This window comes from Phalacrocorax carbo, chromosome 1 (genome assembly GCF_963921805.1).
Source record: "Phalacrocorax carbo chromosome 1, bPhaCar2.1, whole genome shotgun sequence".
Taxonomy (NCBI): domain Eukaryota; kingdom Metazoa; phylum Chordata; class Aves; order Suliformes; family Phalacrocoracidae; genus Phalacrocorax; species Phalacrocorax carbo.
The window spans coordinates 14,110,846-14,137,856 of NC_087513.1; the positions used below are offsets into that span (position 1 = coordinate 14,110,846).

The 27,011-nt window shown below is 37.3% G+C and overlaps 2 protein-coding genes across 2 annotated transcripts in view; one reads left to right on the forward strand and one right to left on the reverse strand.

The window, feature by feature from the left end:
- Nucleotides 1–27,011, reverse strand: part of CCDC146 (coiled-coil domain containing 146) — an 81,315-nt gene that overhangs the window by 43,472 nt on the left and 10,832 nt on the right. The gene's annotated exons all lie outside the window — the stretch shown is intronic.
- FGL2 (fibrinogen like 2) lies at nt 11,760–17,720 on the forward strand. The gene is made up of 2 exons (XM_009509156.2): nt 11,760–12,438; nt 14,712–17,720. Exons 1-2 carry the CDS (start codon nt 11,817–11,819, stop codon nt 15,416–15,418), a joined length of 1,329 nt encoding a protein of 442 aa, XP_009507451.1. The 5' UTR covers nt 11,760–11,816; the 3' UTR covers nt 15,419–17,720.

Here is a 27,011-nt window from a genome sequence, read left to right on the forward strand (position 1 = left end):
GAAATTTTTCCTAATAACCAATCTAAACCTCCCCTCTGCAGCTTGAAGCCATTTCCTCTCGTTCTATCACTAGTGACCTGGGAGAAGAGACCGACCCCCACCTTGCTACAACCTCCTTTCAGGTAGCTGTAGAGAGTAATAACGTCTCCCCTCAGCCTCCTCTTCTCCGGGCTAAACAACCCCAGTTTCCTCAACTTCTCATAATACTTGCTCTATATACCCTTCACCAGCTTTGTTGCCCTTCTTTGGACATGCTCCAGCAACTAAATAGTCCTCCTTCTATGGGCTCACAGACTTAGGTCTATTCTGAAATTAGGGAAATAGGTAATATTTCTAATAGGACCTATAAAGCACTATAGTATATTATAATAATTATTCCTAAGTCACTTACATTGGTGTAAACAGTGAAAAATCAACGAGGAACATTAAACATGTATATTGAATTTCTCGATGCCAGTTGCATCTCTAAACTACAGGTTTTTTGCATTTGGATCTCAGATTTAACAGAGAAGTATATAAAATTTTTTGTAACCAGATGCCATGATATAAAACGTTAATACAGCTTTATTACTCAAGTTCAGTATTAGATTTCTTTTTATAAATATCACAGGCTAAATTAGAACTGGAATTCATAAATATTTCTTTTTACCTCTATTTCTGAATGTGCACAATAGATGAGTCATGTTTTCCTTTGAGCTTCTGTCTAATTTGAATTAGGTTGATGCTTTTCACCTCTTCCAGAACAAATTTGATTTTGCAGGCATATTATAAATATGCATGACAGAAGGCTGTATGGAAGGAGATATCTTGTACAAGGTACCTCAGACCTTCAGAAGAGATGCTTGCCAGAGATCATTAATGTCTGTATAAGGGTCAGTAGATTACTATGAAGTCCAGTGCCAAGAGTCTCGCAAAGATCACTCAAAAAAACCCCAGAAAAACAAACCCCAAAATGGCCCATCTTGCACATGTCAAACAAGACTCCGCTGATTAATGTGAGGTACTCTAATTCCTAAAAATTGTAACATGGAAATCCAAAGTGAGCAATAGACAATAGTCCTAACTTACAGCATCATAGAATCATTTAGGTTGGAAAAAGGCCTTTAAGATCATCAAGTCCAACCATTAACCTAACACTGCCAAGTCCACCAATAAACTGTGTCCCTAAGCACCACATCTACATGTCTTTTAAAGACCTCCAGGGATGGTGACTCAACCACTTCCCTAGGCAGCCTGTGCCAGTGCTTGACAACCCTTTCAGTGAATAAGTTTTTCCTAATATCCAGTCTAAACATCCCTCGGTGCATTTTGAGGCCATTTCCTCTTGTCCTATTACTTGTTACCTGGGAGAAGAGTCTGACCCCCACCTCACTACAACCCCCTTTCAGGTAGTTGTAGAGAGTGATAAGGTCTCCCCTCAGCCTCCTCTTCTCCACACTAAACAAACCCACTTCCCTCAACCTCTCCCCATAAGACCTGCTCTCCAGACCCTTCACCAGCTTCATTGCCCTTCTCTGGACACACTCCAGCCCCTCAATGTCCTTCTTGTAGTGAGGGGCCCAAAACTGAACACAGAATTCGAGGTGCGGCCTCACCAGTGCCGAGTACAGGGGCACAATCACTGCCCTGCTCCTGCTGGCCACGCTATTCCTGATACAAGCCAGGATGCCATTGGCCTTCTTGGCCACCTGGGCACACTGCTGGCTCATGTCCAGCCAGCTGTCAATCAACACCCCCAGTTCCTTTTCCTCCAGGCAGCTCTCCAGTCAATCCTCCCCAAGCCTGTAGCGTTGCATGGGGTTGTTGTGACCCAAGTGCAGGACCCGGCACTTGGCCTTGTTGAACGTCATACAGTTGGCCTTGGCCCATTGAACCAGCCTGTGCAGGTCCCTCTGCAGGGCCTTCCTAAACTTGAGCAGATCAACACTCCTGCCCAATTTGGTGTAATGTGCAAACTTACTGATGGTGCACTCTCTGTCAACCAGTCTCCTAAACAGGCTGAACTCTGCCCTCTGGAAGTCCAAGATGGCAGTTCTGCTGACCCTCCTCCTTACTTCTCTGAGAAACAAAAACTCTGCCATTTCATGATCGCTATGCCCAAGATGGTCTCCAACTGTCACATCACCCAAAAATCCTCTGTTCACAATCAACAGGTCCAGTGGGGTGCCTTCACTAGTTGGCTCACTCACTAACTTGGTTTATTACTGGTAAAATCACTCACGTTTAAGCAACATACGTTTGAGCAAGCTCTGGGTTAATTAAAAAAACAGTATACTTTGGCAGCAGTGACTATAATGAGTATTAGAGCTTCCAAATTTCAACCTTAAGGAAGTAAGCTTGCAAGTTGGTTCAAGAAAAGTCATCATCCAAGAACACACATATAAAACAACTTATGATAAAATAGCCAACAGTATTTACATATGTATACACACACAAACTTAGCAATTGTAAATGAAGATTTGTGATAATTTTCTTCTGGTCCATTGGATCTGTATTAGCCACATTTCTATTAAAAAATCCGTGTACAAGACTGATATCCCAAGTTTAAATAAGAAGTTACATTTCACTCCTCCCCATTCCCTGCAAGACACACTCATAGTTCATTTTATTGCTTGGATGCTCTCACACTGCTAGGGTAAGTAAAATGGTAGTTCTCCTTAGTTCAACTAATTATGTTGTTACACTGAAAAGAATGAGTAAGGAGATGGTGAGGGAAAAAAAAAAAGCTCGTGAATGGCAACTGAAGTTGCCTTTATTCAGTCCTGTGTTAACTATAAGCCCTGGAAAGAACCAAGATCTTTTTGTTATACAGGCAGTCACAAATTGGGTAAATTTTCTTAAACTGTTAAGTCTTCCAGTCCCTTTCCATGTCATTTGTACTTAACTACATTTTGCTTTTTTCAGCTTTTCTTTCTCATTATACAATGAACTGGGACACTATATACTTTTAAACACACTCAAAATTCATAGATCATCTGAATAAACTAAAATAAATTTTCCTTATCTAAATGGAGAATTACTGGAAAGTTGGATGAAGATTTGGCTGGTAACGGATGGTTGCTTGGCAACTTTTTGCTTTCTTTTTCCCTGTACTCCCATAAATGTAATTACTTTAAAAGTATGGAAGTATGTGTCATTACTAGATTTACTTGTATCTTTCCCTTTTAATTTAAAATTTCTGTTATGTTTATTTTACGCTATTAAGTTACCCTTTCTTCTACTTTACACTCATCTTTAACTGATTAACATGAGTGTAATTTTCTAACTTTCTCACATTTTTTCATTTTACCTTGCTATCTGAAGCTTGGCTATTCTACCAGAAAAACAAAACATAACAAAACCAAACCAAACCCAAACCTAAATTCCAAAGCAAATTTGTTTCCTTCAGTCAGTGAAAAGTCCCATGAAATAAAGTACTAGATAATCCTGTCCTATGATAAAGACTGTGGAGGAAGATTTTGCTGAAAAGGGGGAAGGGAAGGGCATATCCTTCATATTTTTCTAGCAGGAAAAGGTGGATTTTCTGGCTCTGGGCAGGAACTTTTTAAATATAGGAATCAATGAGTAAAACAGAAGAATACTTACACTCAGATAGGTGTTTGGTACACCTGCATAACTTTTCTCTATACCCATACCAGTAATAAGTTCATATTCACTTGCTACCAACAGCTCCCCATCAGAGCTCTCTTCAAAATCTCCTGAAGAAAATACCAAGAAAAAGTGAGCACAATCTGAGGGTATACACAGTCTGAGGGAGCTCTTGTATATCCTTCCAGCTTGACTGCAGGTCCACTAGCCCCTTGACATTGGACCACAGTAGTTTCTCTGAGGCTGGAAGGTGGATGTAGATGAGATGTTGGTAAGAAAGAGATGATGTCAGAATACGAATGGGAATTAAAACCATGAAGGACCCACCTCATAAATAAGATACTCTTCCATGTGAGCAAAACTAGTGAAATCTGGCCCTAACCACAGCAACACCTCCTCACCCAAGGGTTAGGTGCAGTCTGCTTTTACATTCTCCATTTTAACAGACTATATTCAATCCTTTCTGACAGTCAGCTCAAAGCAATACACTAAGTGACTCATCTGGAATTTCAAAACAAGTTTTCTGTAACTCAAATGTGATGTAAATAAGAACTCTAAGAACTTTGACATTCCCCGTTTTGAATTTTAAGGATTTTAAGGCTTCTTTTGATACTCTCCAGAAATGAATTAAACTAAGCCAAATTTTAAACTTAAAAAGATGATGCAATCTGAATATTGGATGAACTCCTCACATTCTTTCGATAAAAAGCATCAATAAAAGCATGGAAGATATATATATATAGCCACCACACAAAAAAAAAAACAACTGATTAACATCAATTACTCATAATCACTATGAGACTTTTGAAGGCTTCCTATGAAAGACTTAATTTCAACAGTTCCTAGAATCTCTGCATTCTGGAGGAATGATGGAGCTGACATGTGTTTCTAATTATGTTTGCAGATACTGCAAAGTAACTAAAATGTGTTCTAAGCTCGAATGGAATAATAACTTTCCACATCATCATTCTAAGCTGTAGGTTTTGTAATTATAACAAGACATTGTGGCTACACTTAATGTTATTTTAACACATAGACTAAGCCAACGTTTTATATTAATGTTGCTTATTTCAAACATCTGAAAGGTCTCATCCAACAACTCTTTTGTCTCATAATAGGAGACAACAGAAAAATATCAAGGCATTAATATATTTCACAGTTTGTATATACTCAAGATTTCAGTATAGTATTAGCCACTTGGCAAATGGCTCTTCTGGTCAGTCTGCTGTGTGAGGTTTGTAATTTCCTCTGTTTATTTGAAAAGGTTTTCTAACCTCTTCTGGATAATATTCAAATGTTTAAACATTCAGCGAAGAAAAAGAATAAATGCTTCTCTTTGAACAGAAAGCTCTGTATCTTCTGGGAAAACCCTTACTGTGTCCACACTGTTTGGACACTTACCACACAGCTCAAGTGCTTCTTAGTCCAGGCACAAGCCAACACCATCTCGTGTTGACTTTTCAAGGGTTATGTCTACATTGCAGGGAGGCAACAGGTGCAAGCATGCCGAACCCATCCTGTGACTCTTGCATTTCTATCCGTATTGCTGGCTGTAAGACTCCACAGAATCCCTTTCATCCGTTAGAAGAGGTGAGCTAGGGGTATCTGCTGGTGTTTGGCTTGCCTGTGCCTGATACTTCCAAATTATCTAGGCAAAAGTTTGGACCCATGATAATGCACTAAGGGAACTGCCACTTTCTCCTCAAGTTCAGCCCACTGCTGAGTTCATAACTCAGTTCATAACTGAGCTTACACTTTTGCTAGAAGAGTGTAGGACTGTCTTCCCAGAAATGGAAAACAAGGAGCATCTGCTCCAGGTCCTTAGCATCACTGTTGCCATCAACCAGAACTGAGAGTGATATGCTAACAGTAAAATGAAGAAAAATACAGTATACTAACTTGGCTTCTAAGTGGCTAAATATAATGGTTTACATTGTTCTCAATTTCTGAGAATTTCTATGACTTATTACATCTGAAGGTCATGTCCTGGCTACATCAAGATGGGACACACAAAAATGAAGGAACAACAATTAAAAACCTATAGAGGCAGTATTTATAATCTGCGTAGGAATGGATTTATCTAAAAAAAAAAGGGAAAAAACAACCAAAAAACTGCTCTAAAAACTACCAGTCCTGATGCCAGAGAATTTAATGGTCTTAAGGACTTCTGTGACAATTTAATCTGGTTTCCCAAACAATACACAGGACAGTTTTTACTTTTTTCACCACATTTGCTACAGGGTTTGAAGTATGCACTTCAATACCATAAGATGCGACAATTTCTTAGAACACAAAACATTACTGGAGTCAGCCAGTGAGAAAATTCCCACTTACTTTGGAATAGGGATGAGCCCTAAGTCAGTTAGAGCCAGAACCACTTAGCTCTGAATGCTGTTGACAAACAAATGAATATAATTATTTCAAGGCTTGCTAAATTAAAAAATAGATTAAAAACCAACTGGAATTGTTCCCATTAAACTTTCCAAGCTTTTTGTTTTATAACTCAATTTAGGAAGATGGATAAAGACTAATGTAAATTAGACCACATCTATTTACCAAACGGCCTTACTTTTTACAACAATGAAATTTGGTCCAGTTTAGGAAAGCACAGTGAAAATTTTCCTGAACTTCTATAAGGAAATCTGTTCCCTTTCAGCTAGGCTAGGATTTCTCCCGAAATATTCTTCTGCAACACAAAGTTGACATCAAAGTCTTTTCAAATCATACCAAATTAGACGACAGTTTTCTGGGTAGAGTAAATAGTGTAACAGGCTATTTTGCCATATAGGGTAGGATTTTTCCACATAAATTCCAGGTCATTTGTAAAGTTTAAATGGCAAAGAATGAAAACAATTACTTCAATCTCTTTTTTGTCTCTAATCTGTGCAGAGTCCCTACATACTAAAAAGTGGTAATTCTTTGCATTTTCCAGAGTTTTCATTACACTTTTTATTCAGTCATTTACATCTCTCGTTTTTCAACATGCCTCAATTATTTATATAGAGTTATAGAAGACTAACACTTCTAAAGTCATCTCAGATTTTTCTACTCAACAGTATTTCAGGCTTCAGCACATAGTTCAAAGTATTTTAAGACAAGAATATAAAAATCACTGCAGTAATACTCTAAATATTTAGTTACATCATAAACTGTATTTATCAGTATTCCAGTGCAATTCTGCATTCCGTTTTGTAGACTGGGAAACGTTTAAAGTACAGACAGGAATAGCTACACTGCAGATATTTAGGAAAGGATATACCTTGTTTAAGTAATAAGTCATTAATCCAGAGGAAGGCTATGACGGTAGAAGGTAAAGAAAAATGTGGTATGATTTTTAAATTAATGCTGTCATTGCAGTTAACCAATACAGTAGAATCTCTCATCTGTAACTACATGCACACTGATAGGCAACAGATTGTTTAGGACAAGCATGGGAAGTCCCCAGGAAAAGCCTGTTTATTAGCCTTTCAAGCAGAAAAATACTTGTCACTGAGTCTTCTCAATTTTTAATTTAGGTGATAAACAAATATACCTGAAACCACGTGGCTGTTGGTTGCACGCATGCAGTCAGTCATTTCTCTGCTGATGTTTGTGGTGTGCAAAATTAAAACAAAGTAACAAGTACATTTGTATAAAAACACATATTTATGTAAATTGTTTTCCCCTTAAAAGTGCTATTTTTACAGGGGAAAAAAAATCACCTTTCTAAGCCGTTTCTATTTGGAAGCTAAAATAAATAATTTAACAAAGAGATTTTCTGTATTTCATGAAGTGCTTCACAAATTATTTTGCCCTCTTTCCTATTCCAAGAAAACCATAAGTATAATAAATAAGAAGACAGCATGCACTTTTAAAATACAGCATATCATTATTTCACAAAGTGAGGGCATAAGGTGTATAGTTCCTTGAACTTTGCTGTCTAAAGGAAAGTGACTTGGCTGCATTGGTTCCACATACAACAAGCCAGTAACTCAGAAGACAAAAGTCAAACACTAAAAAAATTAGCCAGAAGAATTATTAATATCTATTCACTTTATTTTGATATGGAGTCTTTTATACCTATATACCACTGAAAGTCATAGACTACTACAAAGTATTTCACATAAAAAAGCTGTGTGCAGATGATGCTTCATAAACAAGACAAAACTGAGAGTGGGGGTAAAGTAAAGGCATACATGAGAAACATTAATCTACCTCCTTACAGGAGATCCAGCACTATATTGCCTTATGCAGAATTTCTACAATTTTACTTTTTTCATTACAGATGGATCAGCTAGGCACCCTTTAATGAAAAATAAACTGCTGAAAGCTTTCTAAAACTAACAAATAACAACTAGAAAAAATAATATCATTAATTCTTTGCCAAGACATAATAGTTCATAACTGCAGATTTGTCCCCCAGGTCATAGGAAAAAGCAGTCCCTACATGGAAATTATCAAAATCAGCCACCATCAGGATGATACAATGGGTAGGAAAATACTGCATCTGGCAGCCAATTGTGTCTTGCATGGCTCAGTAAAAACAGGGCTAAGAGATCGGTAAGATAGGAATTTCGGCTTTCCTGCTATCACCTGTTTGGCCATGAACCTCGAAAGGAGGATACTGAATATCCAGTACAGTCTTTCACCAGCTGGTTTCAATGGAGCAGGGTTTGCAGGAATCAAAAAGGAATTTTCCCAAAAAGACATAGGAGGGAGAGGCTTTTGCGTTTGGTATGTTGTCGTTCTTACGTGTGCATTCTGGCTTATTTTTTCCATGTTCTTGGACAACTACAGGGCCTTCTGTGGCTGTAGATAAAGGAAATATTCAGCAGTAAATTCTAGATTTTGAGCAGGCAGATCTTCAGATGTCATGGGAGAAACAGAACGAATAGGAACTTAGTTTCATGGATCTCTCTCTTTACAAATATGGCCCTCACCTCAACAGCAGTGATATTCTTTGACCACAAGAATTTTGTAATATATATTACATTTACAATTGCTTATTTAAATATGTTACCTACTACTTATATGCTCTATGTCAGTGTTGCCTTTCCACCTGTTGTCAGAATTTATAAATAAAGCACAGACCAATTTAAACGGATAGGGAATCCACATGGCTACTAGTTCTATGTAATCTGTATCTCAGTAAGAATATTAACAATTAAAATCAAATGGAATAGGACTGCCTTCCTTTTTGTGCTCCTATATAGAATCATAGACACATGAGGAAATTGAACTGGCAGTCCCATGATCCAGCGGACAACATAAAGACTGCATGAAGAATGACTACTGAATTATAAAAGAAAACAATTGAATTAATCAAAAAGAATCCTAAATCAGACTTTGTTTCTAGTATGGACTTTTGGTACATATTCCACAGTGTGGGAAAAACTGAAGATTAATCTAATTACTTTTTGACCACTTTCTCAGCCAAAACATAACAGAATCAGTGAAGTCTATGGAAACATCAAAAATATTACTGCAGCAGTTGAATCTGAACACATCCCACCTCTGCCACCAGAATGGTTTACATGAATGAGTCCAGATGTGCTTCAGGTTTGTTCATACCAATCATTCAAACTGCTTACACAAACCTGGATGTTTTGCAGCAAGTCTGCTGCAGGAGATGTTAACTCCCAGCACAAAGCCAGAAATCAAAGAGTGGGCAAGCTGTTGTGTTTTAAATTGCCATAGTCACTAGTTAACATCTGCCTACAGTCTTAACTTTGTTTTTTTAATTTGACCTACATTCCTTTATCTGCCAGAAAAAAAACCCTTGCTCTAAAAAATCATGGGAAATCGTTCATGCTGCTTTTGATAAACTTCGAATAAACAGTCCTAAGACAAGTCTGTTAAACCAAAACATATTACTTCTTTAACCTTGCAACCACTGGGTAGTTCTGGGAACAGAATTAAAATCTGTAGAATTTAAGAATATCATGAGCTCTCAGTTATTTCCTTTATCTTTAGGAAGATATGTCTGTAAGATTAAGATAGCTCTTCATTCCACAGAAGGAAAAATAAATTCCTAAAAAGCTCATGTTACTCTCTGCACTTTCTTTTCTTTGACATTCAGCATTACTAGAAATTTCTGCCCTTCTTGAAGTCACTCAGTTCTAATGATAGTTTAGGCTTTCGATGCAGCACAACAGCAAAAAATTATAACAACATTTGATATGCATTTGAATGCTTCAAGGCAATTCACAAGATGAGGTCTACCAAGGATAATTATTATTAATTTTAAAGATATAGAATATTTTGTCCAATCAAAATTCACAAAGCAGATAGCAGAGTTCCTTGTAAACTGAACAAACAACAGTGTGGGGGGAATGTGGCTTCCCAAATAACAAGGATTTAGGAACTCTACTATATTTCTAAAGCCCCTCAAACAAGGCAGCCATACAGGAGAACAAGGCGCTACTGTAAACACCTTATACTAGACCGATGGAAAAAAATTTAGGATCCTATTAATCAAATGAAAAAAAATTAAAATTTTACTCACAAATTAAAATCATACATCTCATCTGTTACAAACATTTCAGTCTTGATGCATTTTTAACAAACCAAAGTGATGTCAATGTCTTACAGACAAGTTGCAGTCTAGGGGAGGGTCCTTCACCTCATTGCTGGGGAACTATCATGATCTGAAAGGAAGGGATACACAGTTTTGCCACATAACTAAAAGCACCATGGCAGTTTCTGGGGTGTTCATTTAGAGTATGGGAAAGGTAGATTCAAAACCCATTTCCCAAGAAAGTGCCCAGACCATTGTGCTATGCAGGAATCTGAAGGAATTATTGTAGCAGGTTAGACAAGTAAGTTTTTAACCAAGCTGTACTATCAATACAAGCCTGTGGTCTCTGTAAAAGCTAGTAACATTCCAGAGACCACGAGTTTATGGAGTATGTGTGTGACTAATGTCTGTTTAATGTTTAATCTGTATTATGAGTAATTTCAAATAGGGTTTAGGGGAATAAATTGTTCAGATTGGACTAATTAAACAAGAACTGGTGTAAAAATCCTTTACTCATGCATGTTATGTGGCTCTGGACTGAGCCACGTATGCACAAAGACATGCCCATGTGGCCTTGCTTTGGGGCACACGGAAAATGACACAGGTCATTAAAACTACATAGGCACCACGTGAGAATGGCAAAGGTGGCTGTAGAATAAAAGTGAGGAAGTACATGGCAATTGTCACCTAGAGCTGAAGTATTCCATTTGGTGTGATTAGCTGCAAAGTACATGATTAACTTTTAAGGCTGATACAAGGCACAATAAAAAGAAAAGCAGGAACCAAAAATTAGGAATACGGAAAAGATACCTCAAACTGATGGTCCCATGAGAGCTCCTTCCCTAGCTCCCTGACTTGCTTTAGATTTAGAATTCAGGACATTATTCAGAACACCAGGCTTTCCTTTGGGTTTTCTGGACAACCAATCCAACAGTTAGGATCCCATGCACTGAAGTGTTGCAGGGGGAGTCCTTAAGTTCCCTTCCCTTCACTTAGAAAGGTTCAGTAAAGTACTCAGAATCAGATAACAGTGAATTTTAACTGTGATGTGCCATAGAAATCATGAATATTCCAGCAGTGCTAGGCAAAATAGGAAGAAGAAAGATCATGCTTGCCCTCCTTAGTTTATGACTCTATCCTGAAAAATGTTTGGAACGAAAACTGTATGTATGTTTCAAATATGCTTTGGGATTTAAATAATTTTTATGAATTCATCTATTCAGTTAAAGTGTTTTAGGAAGAAAGGGACTGAGTGTGAGTGAAGGTATGTGATAAACCTCAAACTGGGAAAGGGACCGTTTTTCACCTTTTCCACCTGTTGTGGTAAAACTATATTGTGGCTATCAGTCTGGTTTTCAAAAGCAGTTTTAGAACACTCAAATGTTAAGAAACAGATGATAGTAGACTATTATAATGCAAAGCTAAGTGATTTTTTCCCCAGAAAGAAAATCCACGTACAACAAGGAATGAAATTAAACTGCATAAGTGATCAGCACACATGCATTTCAGCATTTTGCTTACATACACTAGTTCTCAGTCAGGAATACACTGAAACATGCCACCCTTGCAAGCACTACCTACTTTGCTCTGCTATCAATCACTCGTGATGCAAGCACTCCCACCCATTTCTGAGAACAGTGTAGGCAGTCTAATAACTCACAGACTTCAAGCTGCCCTTATAAGGTTGCTACACTTTTGCATACTTCCTCATACTGTTAGTTTCTCTGCGAAGATGAAGCTGCTTGTTTACTTAGTCTTGCTGAAGACATGTCTCCTCACTTTAACAAATGTCTTTGCAGTTGTGTTAGAAGATAAAGAGGATGCTAAAGAAGGAAAAGTTACTGACACTTGTCCTGTAAAGCTCAAAACTAATAAGAAATGTGATGAAGGAGAGGATTGTGCATATCAGATAAATCTGCCTGTGATGACCATCCAGTTACCCAAAGAATTCAGACTCCTTGAGAAGACTGTCAAAGAAGTACAGACCCTTAAAGAAGCAGTAAACAAGCTGAAGAAATGCTGCCAAGATTGCAAGCTGCAGGCAGATGACAACCAAGAAAGAGACAGCAGTAATGAATTTCTGCTACCTAAAGCAGAAACTCCAGGAGAAAACAGCAAAATCCAAGATAACAGAGTAAAGGAACTGCAAAGCAAAGTTAACAGAATGGCAACCAGCTTAAAAAATGCAAAAAGCCAGATTCAGACACTGCAGGGTCGTTTGGAGAAGATGAGCCTCATAAATATGAACAACGTAGAACATTATGTTGACAGCAAAGTTGCTAATTTGACGTTTGTTGTGAACAGCCTTGATAACAAATGTTCTTCTAAATGTCCAGCAATGCAGCCAAGACCTGGTATGTAACCTGTTAATTTTTACTGCCAGTATAAGCTTTCTGTGCATTTTACAAATGTTAGCTAATCAATTTTAAGCATATTTTAACGAAATAGCTAAGTTGTTAACTTCACAAGTATTTGCTCTTTTACTGTTTATTTATACTCCTGTAAAACTTCATCCACCACTAGAGGGTTACTGAGAGCTGCAGGTGTTCAGTCCTAGAATTGGACTTCATATTGGGATTTAAAACATGAATCTTCACAGGACTTCTTTTTGCAATTCAATTAGTAAACATGAAATATTAACCTTATTTTACACCATACTACCCTTCATTAAGGATATTAAGTATCAGTGAGCTACATATATTTTCTCCTTGGATGAGAAGGGGTAAATTTTCTCTAGGTGTGCCTTAGAAAACTGCATAGTTTTTTTTCAATGTGAAATGGCAACTATTCTAAAAACGTCCACAAGACATTGTTAAACATCAAATGAATCTAGTAAAATGCTTATTTTTAACAGATAGATAATAAACTAATTTTTCTATCATCACAACAAACATCTGAAAGGCTCAGCTAAAAAAGCTTATTAACAGTACTTCTCAAGTGGGTAAGAGATGTACATAATTTTAATACTAAACCCTTAGCATGAACCTAATATACAATGTGAAACAGGAAATAGGTGTTATCACTGGCAAATACTTTTTAAAAACTTTAATTGTCCTAATTAAAATCAAGAAATAGAACTAATAATTTCTTTCTAATATTGACTGTTATTAAGGGAAGATTGAAGTGGTTTTTTTTAAAGTCATAAAGTTTTTATATTACATATATGAATCTTTGAAAACAAGAAATATTCACTAGATTGTCAGTGTATTCTACCACTCATACGTATGAAGACAGGGCTTTCTAGAGCTAAAGCAGAGACAGATCAGGCTGCAATACAGTTTTTAAGGCTCTGTTGCTCAGCATTCAAGTTTGAAATAAAACTGTTCTTCTGACTACCCATATTGAAAACTGAAGGATCTGCAGACGGTACAGTGTATGTACAGCTGAGATTCTTGAAGGTGTGAAATGATCAAATGAATAATAACAAAGTTAATGCTTTTAACATATCAACAATCAGCTTAAGTTTGGCTTTAGGTTTGGCTTTTAAGCCTTTGATTCCTATAGTTGGTGCTTTCATAGATGTCCAGTTTCCTGGCAAACAAGGAGTCCTGAGTCTTATTGCCTGCTGCCGCCTGAGAACACTCCTCCCCTTCAAGAAGTAGTTTAATTGTTTAGAATTTTCTAGGAAAAATATGCAATTCAAGCCTGCAAAAGAACATGCCCATAAATTCAAATCTGCCGTAGGAATGAACATTATGATTTTGACTCTTAATTCAGAACTTCTGAGAGCTCTCTGTATCACTTAATAACATGGAATTATAATATCATGCTGTTAACACAATGTCATTAACTCGGTGACATTGTGAGTGAAAAACAGATTTTCACTCTGCAGGAAAAATCTGGGGGTAGTTTTCTTCTGAATAACATACATCACCCATCAGTGGGAAAAAGCTGTGTTAACGGTAGATGCTAAAACTTTTCCTTACTGTAATGCCAACAGTGCCATATACACAGGAAAGCATTGTCACTTTTCTAGCTTCATCTTTCTAGGAATCAGAGTATTACTACAATAGATGAGACAATTTTATTACTTTTTTCCTGCTTCCTAAAGTACAGTCAACATGAACACAGGAAACTTCCCTAATGATGTTATGTTCTGTATCAAATGATGTCACCAGAACAATAGCCAGGCTAAAGTCATTCCCCTATGGACAAAGACTTTTCTCAGAAATACTGCCAGGTGAAGATTTAAATTATAGACAGGGTGTGATGGTATATATTTAAATACAAAAAGCAGCAAGTGTGTAAACACGAAGCATTAGAAATATGGACTGAAGAAATCAGGTTGAATTTACTGAAGTTAATGAAAGGATAAACTGAAGAGTAGAGAAAAGGAGAAAAGGGAAAACAGACGACCAAAATGCCCCTATATTAGGCAGGTTTGATATAAAGAGTCATTTAAATGGGGTTTTTTTGGACAGCTATCTGATGCAGAGCTCCTAGGTGGCATCTATTATAGAGTAAACCTGACGAAAAAACCCGTTTCTCCCTAGAGCTGAAATTGCTATAACAGTTTCCTATGTAGAAGTCTTTCTGAGCCAGTTCTGTATGTTACACCAGTCTGGCTAAAAATTTTATTTCTAAAGTGAAATTATGTTTATTCTAACACTATCTGTTCTTCCACCAGTTATACAAATAATGCAGAGAGACTGTGCTGACCATTACACAGCAGGCAAAAGGAGTAATGGAATCTACAGAATTAGGCCTGACCCCAGAAACGATAGCTTTGAAGTTTACTGTGACATGCAAACACATGGAGGTGGCTGGACAGTGCTGCAACGGCGTCAGGACGGTAGCACTAACTTTAACAGAACCTGGAACGACTACAAAAATGGCTTTGGAAACCTCAGCAGGGAGTTTTGGCTAGGGAATGACAAAATTCACCTCCTGACAAAGAGCCAGGAAATGCAACTGAGAATTGAACTTGAAGATTTCAATGGTATCAGAGAGTATGCAAAATATGAACACTTCTACGTGGCCAACGAATATCTAAAGTACCGTCTAAGTGTTCATGGCTATAGTGGCACAGCAGGAGATGCCCTTCACTACAACAGGCATTACAACCACGATCAAAAGTTCTTTACAACTCCGGACAAGGACAATGACAGGTACCCTTCAGGAAACTGTGGAGCATACTACAGCTCTGGCTGGTGGTTTGACGCATGCTTGTCTGCCAACCTCAATGGCAAGTACTACCACCAGAAATACAAAGGTGTTCGCAATGGCATTTTCTGGGGTACATGGCATGGTATTTCTGATGGTATTCCCGGTGGATATAGGCAAGCCTTTAAATCAGTAAAAATTATGATCAGACCCAAAAGTTTTGTGCAGTAATTCTGCACCTTTCTCTTAACTAGTTTGCATTTGGATTGCACTCAAAATCATACTTACTCAGTATTATACTCAGAATACAAGTATTCAGTTATGTTTGGCATAAAATAGTTCTAGACAAAACAGCACACTTCCACATAAATTTTTAGATATGGTTTGACCCATATAATATATTAAAAACAGCATGAATGTTTCTGAATAGTCATTGCTAAAACTTAGCACACGTTAAGTCTTGGTATCATTATGTAAATATTCTAAACATTGCTTTTGGTGCTTTTACTGACTGTGATACACCAGATTTTATGAGTTAAAAATTTTAAATGGGCTACAAATTGTGTCTGAATGAATACCTACATTTTAACCTGAAAATAAATGTGAAGTATAACTGATAACATATAAATTTGTCAACACTTAGAATGAAAACTAGTCTCCCTGAAACAGCCTGACTTTTTGTATCATCTATCCTTCATAACTTCAAAGGTAGACCATGGCAATATCAACATAAATTAGGAAATGTACTACAAATTATTATTTTTAAAGTACTAGGAAACAGAGGGCCACATGGTTTGCCCTAAGACACAAAAAAGCCTTGAAGAAGACTTTGAAAATGAAGATAACTCCTCAAATCTTATCCCCTTTATCAAAGATTATTCAAAGAAGTTGCTGAAGGAATTGAATACAAGCAAGTGGGAAAAATGTAGAGAGCGTGTAATGAAAGACTATTTCTTGCTTACTTGGGTTCCTCCATTCAGGCTCAAGGTCCTATTTGTCATTTGTGGGAGAAAGGTGCCATTATGTAGCTTCTTGCACATTTATATAGGCAGGTAGACAGACAGGAACAAGACACATCAAGAAAAATCCATGTCTTTGCTTAAATGCGTCTACATATATGCAAAAAGAGTTTCCAGCACCATTTTGCTTTCTCCTGAATCTTATAGGTAAGCCAAATGTTACAAGATGACTCTTGTAGAGGCTCAAGCTCTCATTTAACTACTTCTCACTCTAGGTACCATTAGATCTTAAAATTATAAGAAAGATTATCAAGATTTTGTAAGATACAGAAAGATTCTGTTTTCCCCATTTTCTGAGTACCCCTTTTGTGGCCACAGAAACCTGAACAACCCACTGGCAATTATAAACAGAAAAAAGAATACATGAAAGACTTTTCTTCTAAAATGTAACAAACGAAACAATCAAATTTTCTAATACTTCAGGAAGTGCAAATTAGAGATACTACTATTAAAGCTCATACTGTAGATAGCAAGCACAAATTTGACTACATGTATGTATTGCCCACCCTAGAAAGGCCATGTCTCTATAATTACGGTGACTAACATTCTGAGCAGAGATGGAGTTTATCTTAGCAAGAGGCTATTTTGCTATATTGCTTATGCCAATCTTGAGATGCAGATAAACTATACTATGACTGTATGAAGTGTGGCCTTTGCTGGCATAGCCTTTTTGGTTAAAAGAGTCATACCAAAAAAACCCCAAGTATACACCTGACTTAAACTTTACAAATATGACCTTTACTGTTTTTTTAAGTGATAATGATAACTATTATGGTTACAAGTTATGCAAATAAGCAACAGTGGCAATTGCTAAATTGTAAAATATTAATATATATTTTAAAGAAGTATATACTTTGAAAGATATTTCAGTGTGAAGTGTAATTTGGTTTATTTTATTTCAATTTTAAAGAGTAATGGAAAATTTTGATTGCAAGATGTATAATCTTTGCTTGAGAACATGTTTTGAAGCTATAGAATATTTATTTTGGGATAATAAAAGGATTGTCTAAACAAAAAAAAAAGCAACTTATGAAATATTGGTTAGAAGAGCAAATACTAATTGCATATGAGTATATTTAATAATTTTGCATTAAATGCACAAATTTGCTCCTATTTGTTACACAGTAACTAGCCAAGTATGACTTACAGTATCTACAAGCTTCTACTTGAAAATGTCTCTTTCCTGCTAAGTTGTTAGAAGAGAAACGGTCCTTTTTTATCCTGTTTAAAGGGAACTTTGTAAAACACAGAAATTTTAACAGGATAAGCAAATGTGACTAGTATCACCTACAAAAGCCTCGACTGATGTCTTAAAGAAAAAAAAAAAAAAGAAAAAAGAAAAAGGAAAAAGAATGTGGAATGTTGTTACACAAATCTGAATGTTACCTGCCTGGAACTGTTGTAGCTGAATCTCTATCAATGTGTACTAGTTTTACAAAGTGTAACCCCATCTACTTGTTGCAAGCATTTTTTTTTTTTTCCTTGGTGTAATAAAATTAAGTGACACTGTTAAAGCTGTACTAATGTCATAGATGCTTATGGGGACTATAAAAAAATTCTCATAAATTGCTTTATTTATTTTCTGTAAAAAGTGAAGCAACAAGAAAACACAGATAACTTGAGATGGCCAACAAAAGACGAGCCCGGAGAGTAACTGCTAGTAATGATAGCTATTAAGAAATCCATTTTATGACACTTCAGCTGCCAGATAATACCAAGGTTGAAATCTCAGACATCTTTTTGAAACTATTCATATTTTGGAAGAGTTTACACAGCCTGCAACTTTAACATGAAAGAGGAGAAACAAACTCCTCTGTTTTTTGTATTACACATAACCTTTCAGATCACATTCAAGTTTCATCAAAGCATGTGAAAAGAAATAACACCCCAAATTAAAGCATAAAATTTTTTATACAAACTAAAGCATTTGGTCTCTGCTTAAGGCTTAATAATTCAAAACATGCCTTTCAATTTACAGAAAACATCTCCGTAACACTGATTATCATATGAAAACACTTGTGGTTTGATCTTGATAATATATAAATTGTGAATTTTAGTGAAGAAGATTACTAACAGCAGGTTTGCTAGCAAAATTCCTATGGGTTGTTTCCAAAAAGTAAAGGCACAAACCCATCTGTCCAACGTGATCAGCCAAACAGACTGTAATGTCTTGGCATCTATGCATTGCTTAGACAAAAAAAAAAAATCAGAAAAAAAAGAGAAGACATGAAAAGAAGGTCTGAAAGCAATAATTCTTGATTTTTTTTCTTCCCTTTTAAATGCAAATATCTGTTTCCTTAATGGTGTTTTTTGGGAAACACTGCAGTCAAACTCAGAGTGTGACTGGTGAACAACAGGTAGTTTGACAATTTGGTGGAAAATAAACTGGCGTTTATGTGATTATTTTCAAAGGAAATTAAGATGGTTCTTACTCCATACTTAGAACACTGTGTTTATAACTTAAACCAAAATCAAACAAAAAGACCATGCCAAATTTCCTTAGTTTCTGTGACTTACATGTCATAAGAAAATCAAAACAGGAAGGATGTGACTTCAAATTTTCACAGAGAAAAAAGATAAGAACTAAATACTGGCCTACCAAGAAAGAGATTTGAAATGTATGTTTATAAATGCATTCTATGCTCTTTTTTCAAGAGATAAGAGAAAAATAATATGGTGTATATGGGCCTGAAGACATTGACATAAGTTTCAAAGAAAAATGGCTGAGCAATACCATCCACAGCCCTGCTAAATGCAAACATTCCACCTAGTAAACTGATCTATTTCATTTACAGCTTTTATGAAGCTTTTATGGAGTTAAAATACTTCTGCCAGAAGTGAATTTGGCTGTCACCCTCAATGGTAACCAAAACCAGAAAACAATGTTTTAAGATGATGTGTCAAATCCAACCGTCGCACAAGTCATGAGAACAGGATATGACTTTTTAAGTCTCAGAATCACAGAATGGTAGGGGTTGGAAGCGACCGCTGGAGATCATCTTGTCCAACCCCCCTGCTTGAGCAGGCACACCCAGAGAGGGGGCACAGGAACGCGTCCAGGTGGGGTTTGAATGTCTCCAGGGAAGGAGACTCTGCAGCCTGTTCCACTGCTCTGTCACCTTCAGAGAGAAGAATTTTTTTCTCATATTGAGGTGGAACTTCCTGTGTTCCAGCTTGTGCCCGTTGGCCCTTGTCCTGTCATTGGGCACTATTGAAAAGAGTCCAGTCCCATCATGCTGACACCCACCCCTTAGATATTTGTAGGTATTTATGAAATCCCCCCTCAGTCTTCCCTTGTCCAGTCTGATCAAACCCAGGTCTCTCAGCCTTTCCTCATAAGGGAGATGCTCCAGTCCCCTGATCATCTTGGTAGCTCTCCACTGGACTTGCTCAAGCAGTTCCACATCCTTCTTAATCTGGGGGACCCAAAACTGGACACAGTACTCCAGATATGGCCTCACTAGGGCAGAGTAGAGGGGGAGGATAATCTCCCTTGCCCTGCTGGCCACACTCCTTTTAATGCATCCCAGGATACTGTTGTCCTTCCTGGCCACAAGGGCACAGTGCTGGCTCAGGGTCACCTTGCTGCCCACCAGCACTCCCAGGTCCTTCTCAACAGAGCCACTTTCCAGCAGATCAGCCCCCAGCCTGTACTGGTGCATCGGGTTGTTCCTCCCCCGGTGCAGGGCCTTGCACTTGCTCTTGCTGAATTTCACCAGGTTCCCCTCAGCCCAGCTCTCCAGCCTGTCTGGGTCTTGTTGCATCACAGCACAGCCTTCTGGTGTATCAGCCACTCCTCCCAGCTTGGTATCATCAGCAAACTTGCTGAGGTTACACTCTATCCCATCATCCAGGTCATTGATGGACATGTTGAACAGGACTGGACCCAGCACAGGCCCCTGGGGAACACCACTAGTGACAGGCCTCCAGCCAGACTCTGCTCTGCTCCATTGATCACAACCCTCTGAGTTCTGTTGTTGAGCCAGTCCTCTATCCACCTCACTGTCCACTCATCCAACCCACACTTCCTTAGCTTGTCTGTGAGGATGTTATGGGAGACAGTGTCGAATGCCTTACTGAAGTCAAGACAGACAACATCCATTGCTCTCCCTTCATCTACCCATCCAGTCATGCCATCGTAGAAGGCTATCAGGTTGGTGAAGCATGATCTTTCCTTGGTGAATCTATGTTGACTGTTTCTGATAACCTTCTTTTCCTCTACATGCCTGGAGATGACCTCCAGGATGATCTACTCCATCACCTTTCTGGGGATGGAGGTGAGGCTGACTGGCCTATAGTTCCCCAGGTCCTCCTTCTTGCCCTTTTTGAAGACTGTAGTGACATTTGCTTTCCTTCAGTCCTCGGGCACCTCTCGGGTCCTCCATGACCTTTCAAAGATGATGGAGAGTGGCTTAGCAAGAACATCCACCAGCTCTCTCAGCACTCGCAGGTCCATCCCACCGGGGCCCGTGGATTTGCAAGGATCCAGTTTGCATATGTGATCTCTACCCAATCCTTCTCAACTGATGGTAAGTCTTCCTTTCTCCAGATTTTTCCTCTTTTCTCTGGGGGCTGGGATGCCTGAGGGCCAGCCTTAGCAGTAAAGACCGAGGCAAAGAAGGCATTCAGTGACTCTGCCTTCTCCGCATCCTGCGTAGCCAGGGCCCCTTCCTTGTTCAGCAGTGGCCCCACTGTATCCCCAGCCTTCCTTTCACTGCTGATGTCCCCGTTCATTAATTTTTCTGATCTCAGTAAAAAAATAACCCATTTGGAAAATAACTGGAAAAAATATGCCCAGTTACCTGATTATGTTCATATAATCAAGACACACTGTAAGTCTAATTAATATCACACCTCTAGTGAAATACTACACCAACATTTAGAATGATACAGTAGAAAATAGTAAGTATGTTTTACACACTTATTTTTAAGCAATTACATGGAGTCAATGATGTTTATGGAGAAGTAGGATCCACTCTGAGAAACAGAAATTCTCTCTTGGGACATAATATAAAAGGCCCTCTGCTTACCTCTGCAGCTCAACCTCTATATGCTAAACCCAATGACAAGGATTCTCTCTCATGCAAACCTTTAAGGCTCTGTTCATTAAGGAGTATTTGGACACAGGATTTTTGAATAGGAAACCAGAAATCACCTTTTAACATTTAAAGTAACCTAATCTGTGTAACAGATGATCCTCCACTACTGGACATTTTTATCAAATATATGTTTGGTTAATAACGCTCTGGCTTCCTCACCCCATGGTTGTGGCTGATGGTAACATCATAAGCCAAGGCCAGGTAAACTCACAATTTTAGTTCAAGATCACCCTGTTTTGGACTATCAGATCTCAAATACATATTTTGGGTGAGAAAAGGGGAAGAGGGAGATAGCTCTAGAACATAAGACAGCAATATGCTCGTCTTTTTAAGTCTCAGAAATTGTTGAGAAAAGGACAAAACGCAAGAAGATGCTGCAGTTAAAGATTATTCCTTCTCCTATTCTTGCAGCTTTAGGCACCTGAGTTTCCTCTGTGTGGCATGAAATATGCACTTCACTTTGTAACAGCATAGAAGAAATAACATCTTATAAATGCTTTCAAACATGCTTTTCAGAAATAAACAGAAATACCACCTGACTTGTGGTAATATGCACACATGCAACAGCTTCCTGGCCTTGTTTCCTCACAATGTCACCTGCAAGTGGCAAAAAGAATCTCTCAATAGAAAGAGCATATTACACTGGCTCCGTTCCCACTCCTGCTGTTTAAAGCATATGTAAAATCACCCCACTCCTCTACAGCTTTTTATAGGAGGTACCACCAATTAGAACAATCAACTTACATATTGCAATGACCCATCGGTTTAATATTCACTATGCAAACTCCTGCTTGCTTGCTTGCTGAAAGCTTTTGCAAAAAAAACCAGACTCTGGCTTAGAGACACATTATCATCCCTAGCTGACTTCCCAAATGACCGCATCAACAAAGTTAAAAAAGGTTTATTTAACTAGCAGTCAGATTCCTATGGGTGGAGGTGGAGGTGGAGGCAACATCTGTCTTTGCTGTCTTGTGCCAACAGATTTATTCAGCTTTTTTGTTGTGCAGGAGCCTTTTAAGTGTGTAATGTGGATCGTGTTGGTTTCAGCTTAAGTTTGAAAATGTTATTTGCATTCAACAGCTCTGTTAAGATTTTTCATCTTTGATAGAGGACATACATGTTTGGAGAGTACTGAAACAAATTGTCCACTGCTATGGTTACCATGCAAAAATATACTGATGATCATACTTTATAAGAGTAGAAAGCACACTACAGTATATGTAGGTGAACAGAAATTAAATTGGTGTTCATCTAAAAAAATTAAATTTCTATCTCAGTCTACCAAGCTAGCTTTTCTAGGGATGTTTTCATTTAAAGATGTATCAACTTTTTTTAAAAAAAAAAGTAAAGTGGTTTACACCTACCATTTAGCCTTATTTAGGAGAGAAATAAAAACTGCTTGTTAGCAAAAGAAATTGGAAAAGGCTATATTTTCTAAAGTGGCATTGTTAGATGCCCGAATGCCGCTGAAGAAATATATGAAATACTGATCCTTAGTATTCATATTTGAAAGCTGTAGCCAACCTTTATGTGATTTTCTCTTCTTTCCTGCAGTGCAGATGAGAAAAGAGAAAAATGAGAAGTACCTTTCCTTAAACCACACTCAGACACAGGACACATGCATCACTCCATGACTTTAAAGCTTTTACAGCTAACATAACCACATGAATCAGCGTCAGACCAGCAGAAGTGAAATTTGCTTGAGAAGTGTCTGCCACTATACTGTTCGTTTTTTGGTAAACATGGAAATTTTGCTCTGTATTTCCAGTAGAACCAGGATTTCGGTTAACATATTTATTAGCGGTTCAAACACTTTTGGCAGTCAAGGGTAAGAAGTTCACTAAACTCAGGAAGACTCCAAGTTTCAAAAATGTCAAGAAAAATATTCATGAAAGGTTCTTTCTGCTTCCTGATGGATGGTAGCAACAGGATGCTTGGACACCAGCAAAAAGAAATGTAGCATGATAGTGACAATTTCCATTCAAAAAAAAAAAAAAAAAGGCAGTGCAAATGAAAGATTTGGTGCTGGTATCAGATAGGGGGCACAGTCCATTTTATCTTATAGGGTACAGAGAGCAACTGTCTGCATTAGACCAATCAGAGAAATCTCCCAAAGGAGTTTATGCTTCTGCAGGTTTAGATTTAACACATAAACAACAATGTTCATTAGCAGAAAGGGGTTATTATGGTACCTTCCAAACAAGGTACCCGCTCACTGAATCTCATAAACAGTAAAGCACTTTTCATTCACAAGTGCACTATCTGATGGAATTAATAGCTCCTTCATAGCATCCACTACAAAGACATGCAAGAAAAAAGTTGCTGAATCCCTTTTCTGGTATTGTTTTAAAAATAGATGTACACATTTGAATCGACTAACAAGGATCCTTCTAACCCAAGAACATACTAACAAAAGGAAAAGAACGAAAAAGCACAGCATAGAAAAGCTCAGAGACATCACTCTTGAGTAAAGCCTAACAAGAACTCCTAATATAATACTAACTAAAAAGACCTCAAACTGGGAGAAGCCACCCTCTCACCATTTGATTTTTCCTTTTTTTTCCCAGAAAAAAGAAGAGCTTGTACCTAATTTATAAACAAACAGAATTAACCAAACAGAATAAAAAGATACTAGGCTCCACGTCTGGTTTCTCCTTCTAACTGAAAGAACCTGAACAATACTAGTTTTTGGATAGTCTCTTGAATCAAAACGATGAACCAATAGATTCTGTGAGCAATTCATCAACTTATTAAATCTTCAAAAATTTGCTAAGATAAAGTGGATGGAAAACTGTTCCTGGAGCGTAGCTGTTAATGGTTCACTGTCAAATTGGAAAGATGTATAGAGTAGGGGTATTTTTTGTGTCTGGGATTAATTGTGATTTGGGTAACAAAACAAAAATTAAGCAACAGAAAAGGATTTGAAGACTATAATAGATAAAAAAATAAACAACAGCATCAGTATGACAACTGATATTTTATTTATTTATGTTCCTATTAAAATGGGAAAGCCTAGATCAGAGGAGGAAAGGAAAGAAAAACTTGAGTGTCCAGAGGGGAAGAATGCTACTATACAGTGCAGGGAAAGGGAAAAATTACGGGTACAAAAATGATGAGAGTGGGCAGGAGCTAATTTGTTAATTGGTCTTTTCTTTTTTTTCATTCTGCCTAATCTTGTCACTTTGAGCATTTAATTCATTATCATGTCATGTTCTGTTGTTTTTCTATTCAAATGGCAATTTCAGTATGTCCTGTGCTGCTGTAGTAGTAATAGTAGTGCTGTAACAAGTATGATATAAGGATAAAGGGAGAGGTAAAATGTATTATATTGCCATCTGTTGCAAAAAAAAATCATAAAGTTGTATGCAAAAGGTGAGTATAAATTCATACCATTTTGCTGAAGCTAGCTACTAGTAAAATATTCATTCTATAAAATTGATAGCTCTTGAAATTTAGATAACATCCATCACATTAAATTAATTTTTTTGCTGCCTTTTAAGAATCAAATCACATAGATGGTCTATAATGCACTAAATTAAAAAAGAAAACAGACTAATTTATTGCATCTTAATGTAGCATTTATCCAAGTAATATTTATCTCATCACACAGGTACTAGACTATGTAGTTTTCCATGGAAGTTATTAACATGATGCAGATAGATTGATTTATTTCTAACGGCATACACTAGAAGAGAACAGGATATGAGGAAAGATTCACAAGTCAAGAAATTCATTTAGAAGTGTTAGAGCAAAGGCCTTTATTTCAAAGACATAACAAAGGACAAAAGAAAAGGAAAGTTCATTTTGTGAACGTATGACAGTCCTCTAACCAACAGCAGTGGAAGTACTGAGTTAGGCTGATGTCAACTTGGTAATAAATAAAACCACTTGGTGAAAAGAAGCAAGTCATGATGGACTGAGTGGCTTTTGTTCAAACCTCTGTCCAGTTTTTGATATTTTTATCTGACCCACAAGGCTCAACAATGTTACTATGAGTTATTAAAAATGAAGGAGAGAGTGTGCATGTTTGACTTCTTGCTATTATATGACTGTCTGCTGTTTACATGAGAAAAGCAAGACTGGCTTGACTGGAAGGTTTACTGCTAGAAGGGATATATCTGTTCTCAAATAAACCTTATAATAGCAAAAGGTGTCTCTTCTGATAAGTATTTGCTGCTATGCAGGCATAAATGACTAGCCAGTAAACCAGAGGTAATATAATACAATTCTGTGGAAAAATTCTGAAAGCTATTCCAGAAAGCTGAAGCCAGTGTCAATGCAATGACCTCTACGGTGACCGGTCATATATTTATCTCTGAATTATGCATAACATTCAACAAAGGAAAACAAACACGTCAGTGGAAGAGGAGAAATATGAATAAGTGCTGAAAATCAAATTGACCCATAAAGTACAAGTACAAACTGTTAAAAATTATGGTAAGAATAAATGAGTCATAGTTCCCTTTCAAAAACTGACAAAATGACTGAAAGACCTAATTTATGAAATCTTATGCAAATCGCTTACTTCGGTTTTCCACCGCATATTTTTTTCCTGAGTTGGGAACAACTTCTAGAGGTTACTCTACATATCCCATCAATGATTTACAATGTTATCAGAGTTAAACAAGTTGGCCTTAAATTTGACATGCAGAAAAACCTCTTTGGAAAGATCTTGTGGAAGGGGGAAAAAAACCCAAAACACTCACATTATCTGATCATTTTCTAGAATAAGTCTAGAAAAATAAGTTTTTACCATGATTAAAAATAAGGAAAACAAAGCAGAAATGTAGAATATATTTTTGAATGTTATATCTTTCAGTTTTATTTTATTTGGGGAAGAGTGAGGGGTAAAGACATCTTGTACTAGGCGTATACTTCTTGTTGACATATCAAAAATTCTACCACAACCGAAAATCTAGCTGGAAAATAGAGAACTCCCCAAAGTGCAGCTTTTATACTTTCATTAGACAGGAGCATTTCTCTAAGGTGAGAGGTCAACTCTTTGAGAGTTGAGCTGTCCTGGGCTTCTGCAGCTGCCTTGGATTGAGAAGAAAAGGTTTTTGTGCTACAACAATAATGGAAGCTGTGGGCTCACCTTATACTGGCACTGGACTGAAAGTGAGAATCTCTCTGCCTCCTGTATTCTTCACTTGAAAGCACAAGAAGTTAGAGAGAGACTGACTGTGACACTTCATGCTAATATTCAGTATGATCTAATAGTGGGATAGGAAAGGAGCAGTCCTATTTGCCTCTCCACTACAAATTCTCGACCCTTCCTTTCTACTGACCTTAAGTCCAAGGCAGAGAGAGCTGCACTAGCAAACCTATCTGACAGATCAAAACTGGAAAGAGCCCACGGTAAAGAAACTTAATTTAAGAACTTTAAGAAAAATGAGAAATATTAACAAAGCCTGCTTAGGATATGAGAGAGAGGTACATTGTCAATGTGGAAAAGCCTAGAAGAAAGTGGCATTATTCACTCCAAATAAAATTTAAACTGGGATTTAGGAAAAAAAAAATTTTTAAGCTTCAGCAATGATGAAATGCTGGAAAAGGATACCCAAATAGCTATCTCCATCAATTAAAGTTTTAAAGAACAAATTAGACAAATACCTGCAGAGAATCTACTTAGATGTAAATTTTAGATTAGATGATGTTGTACCATCTCTTCTGGCATTACATTTTTAAGAATTCTATTTGATATGT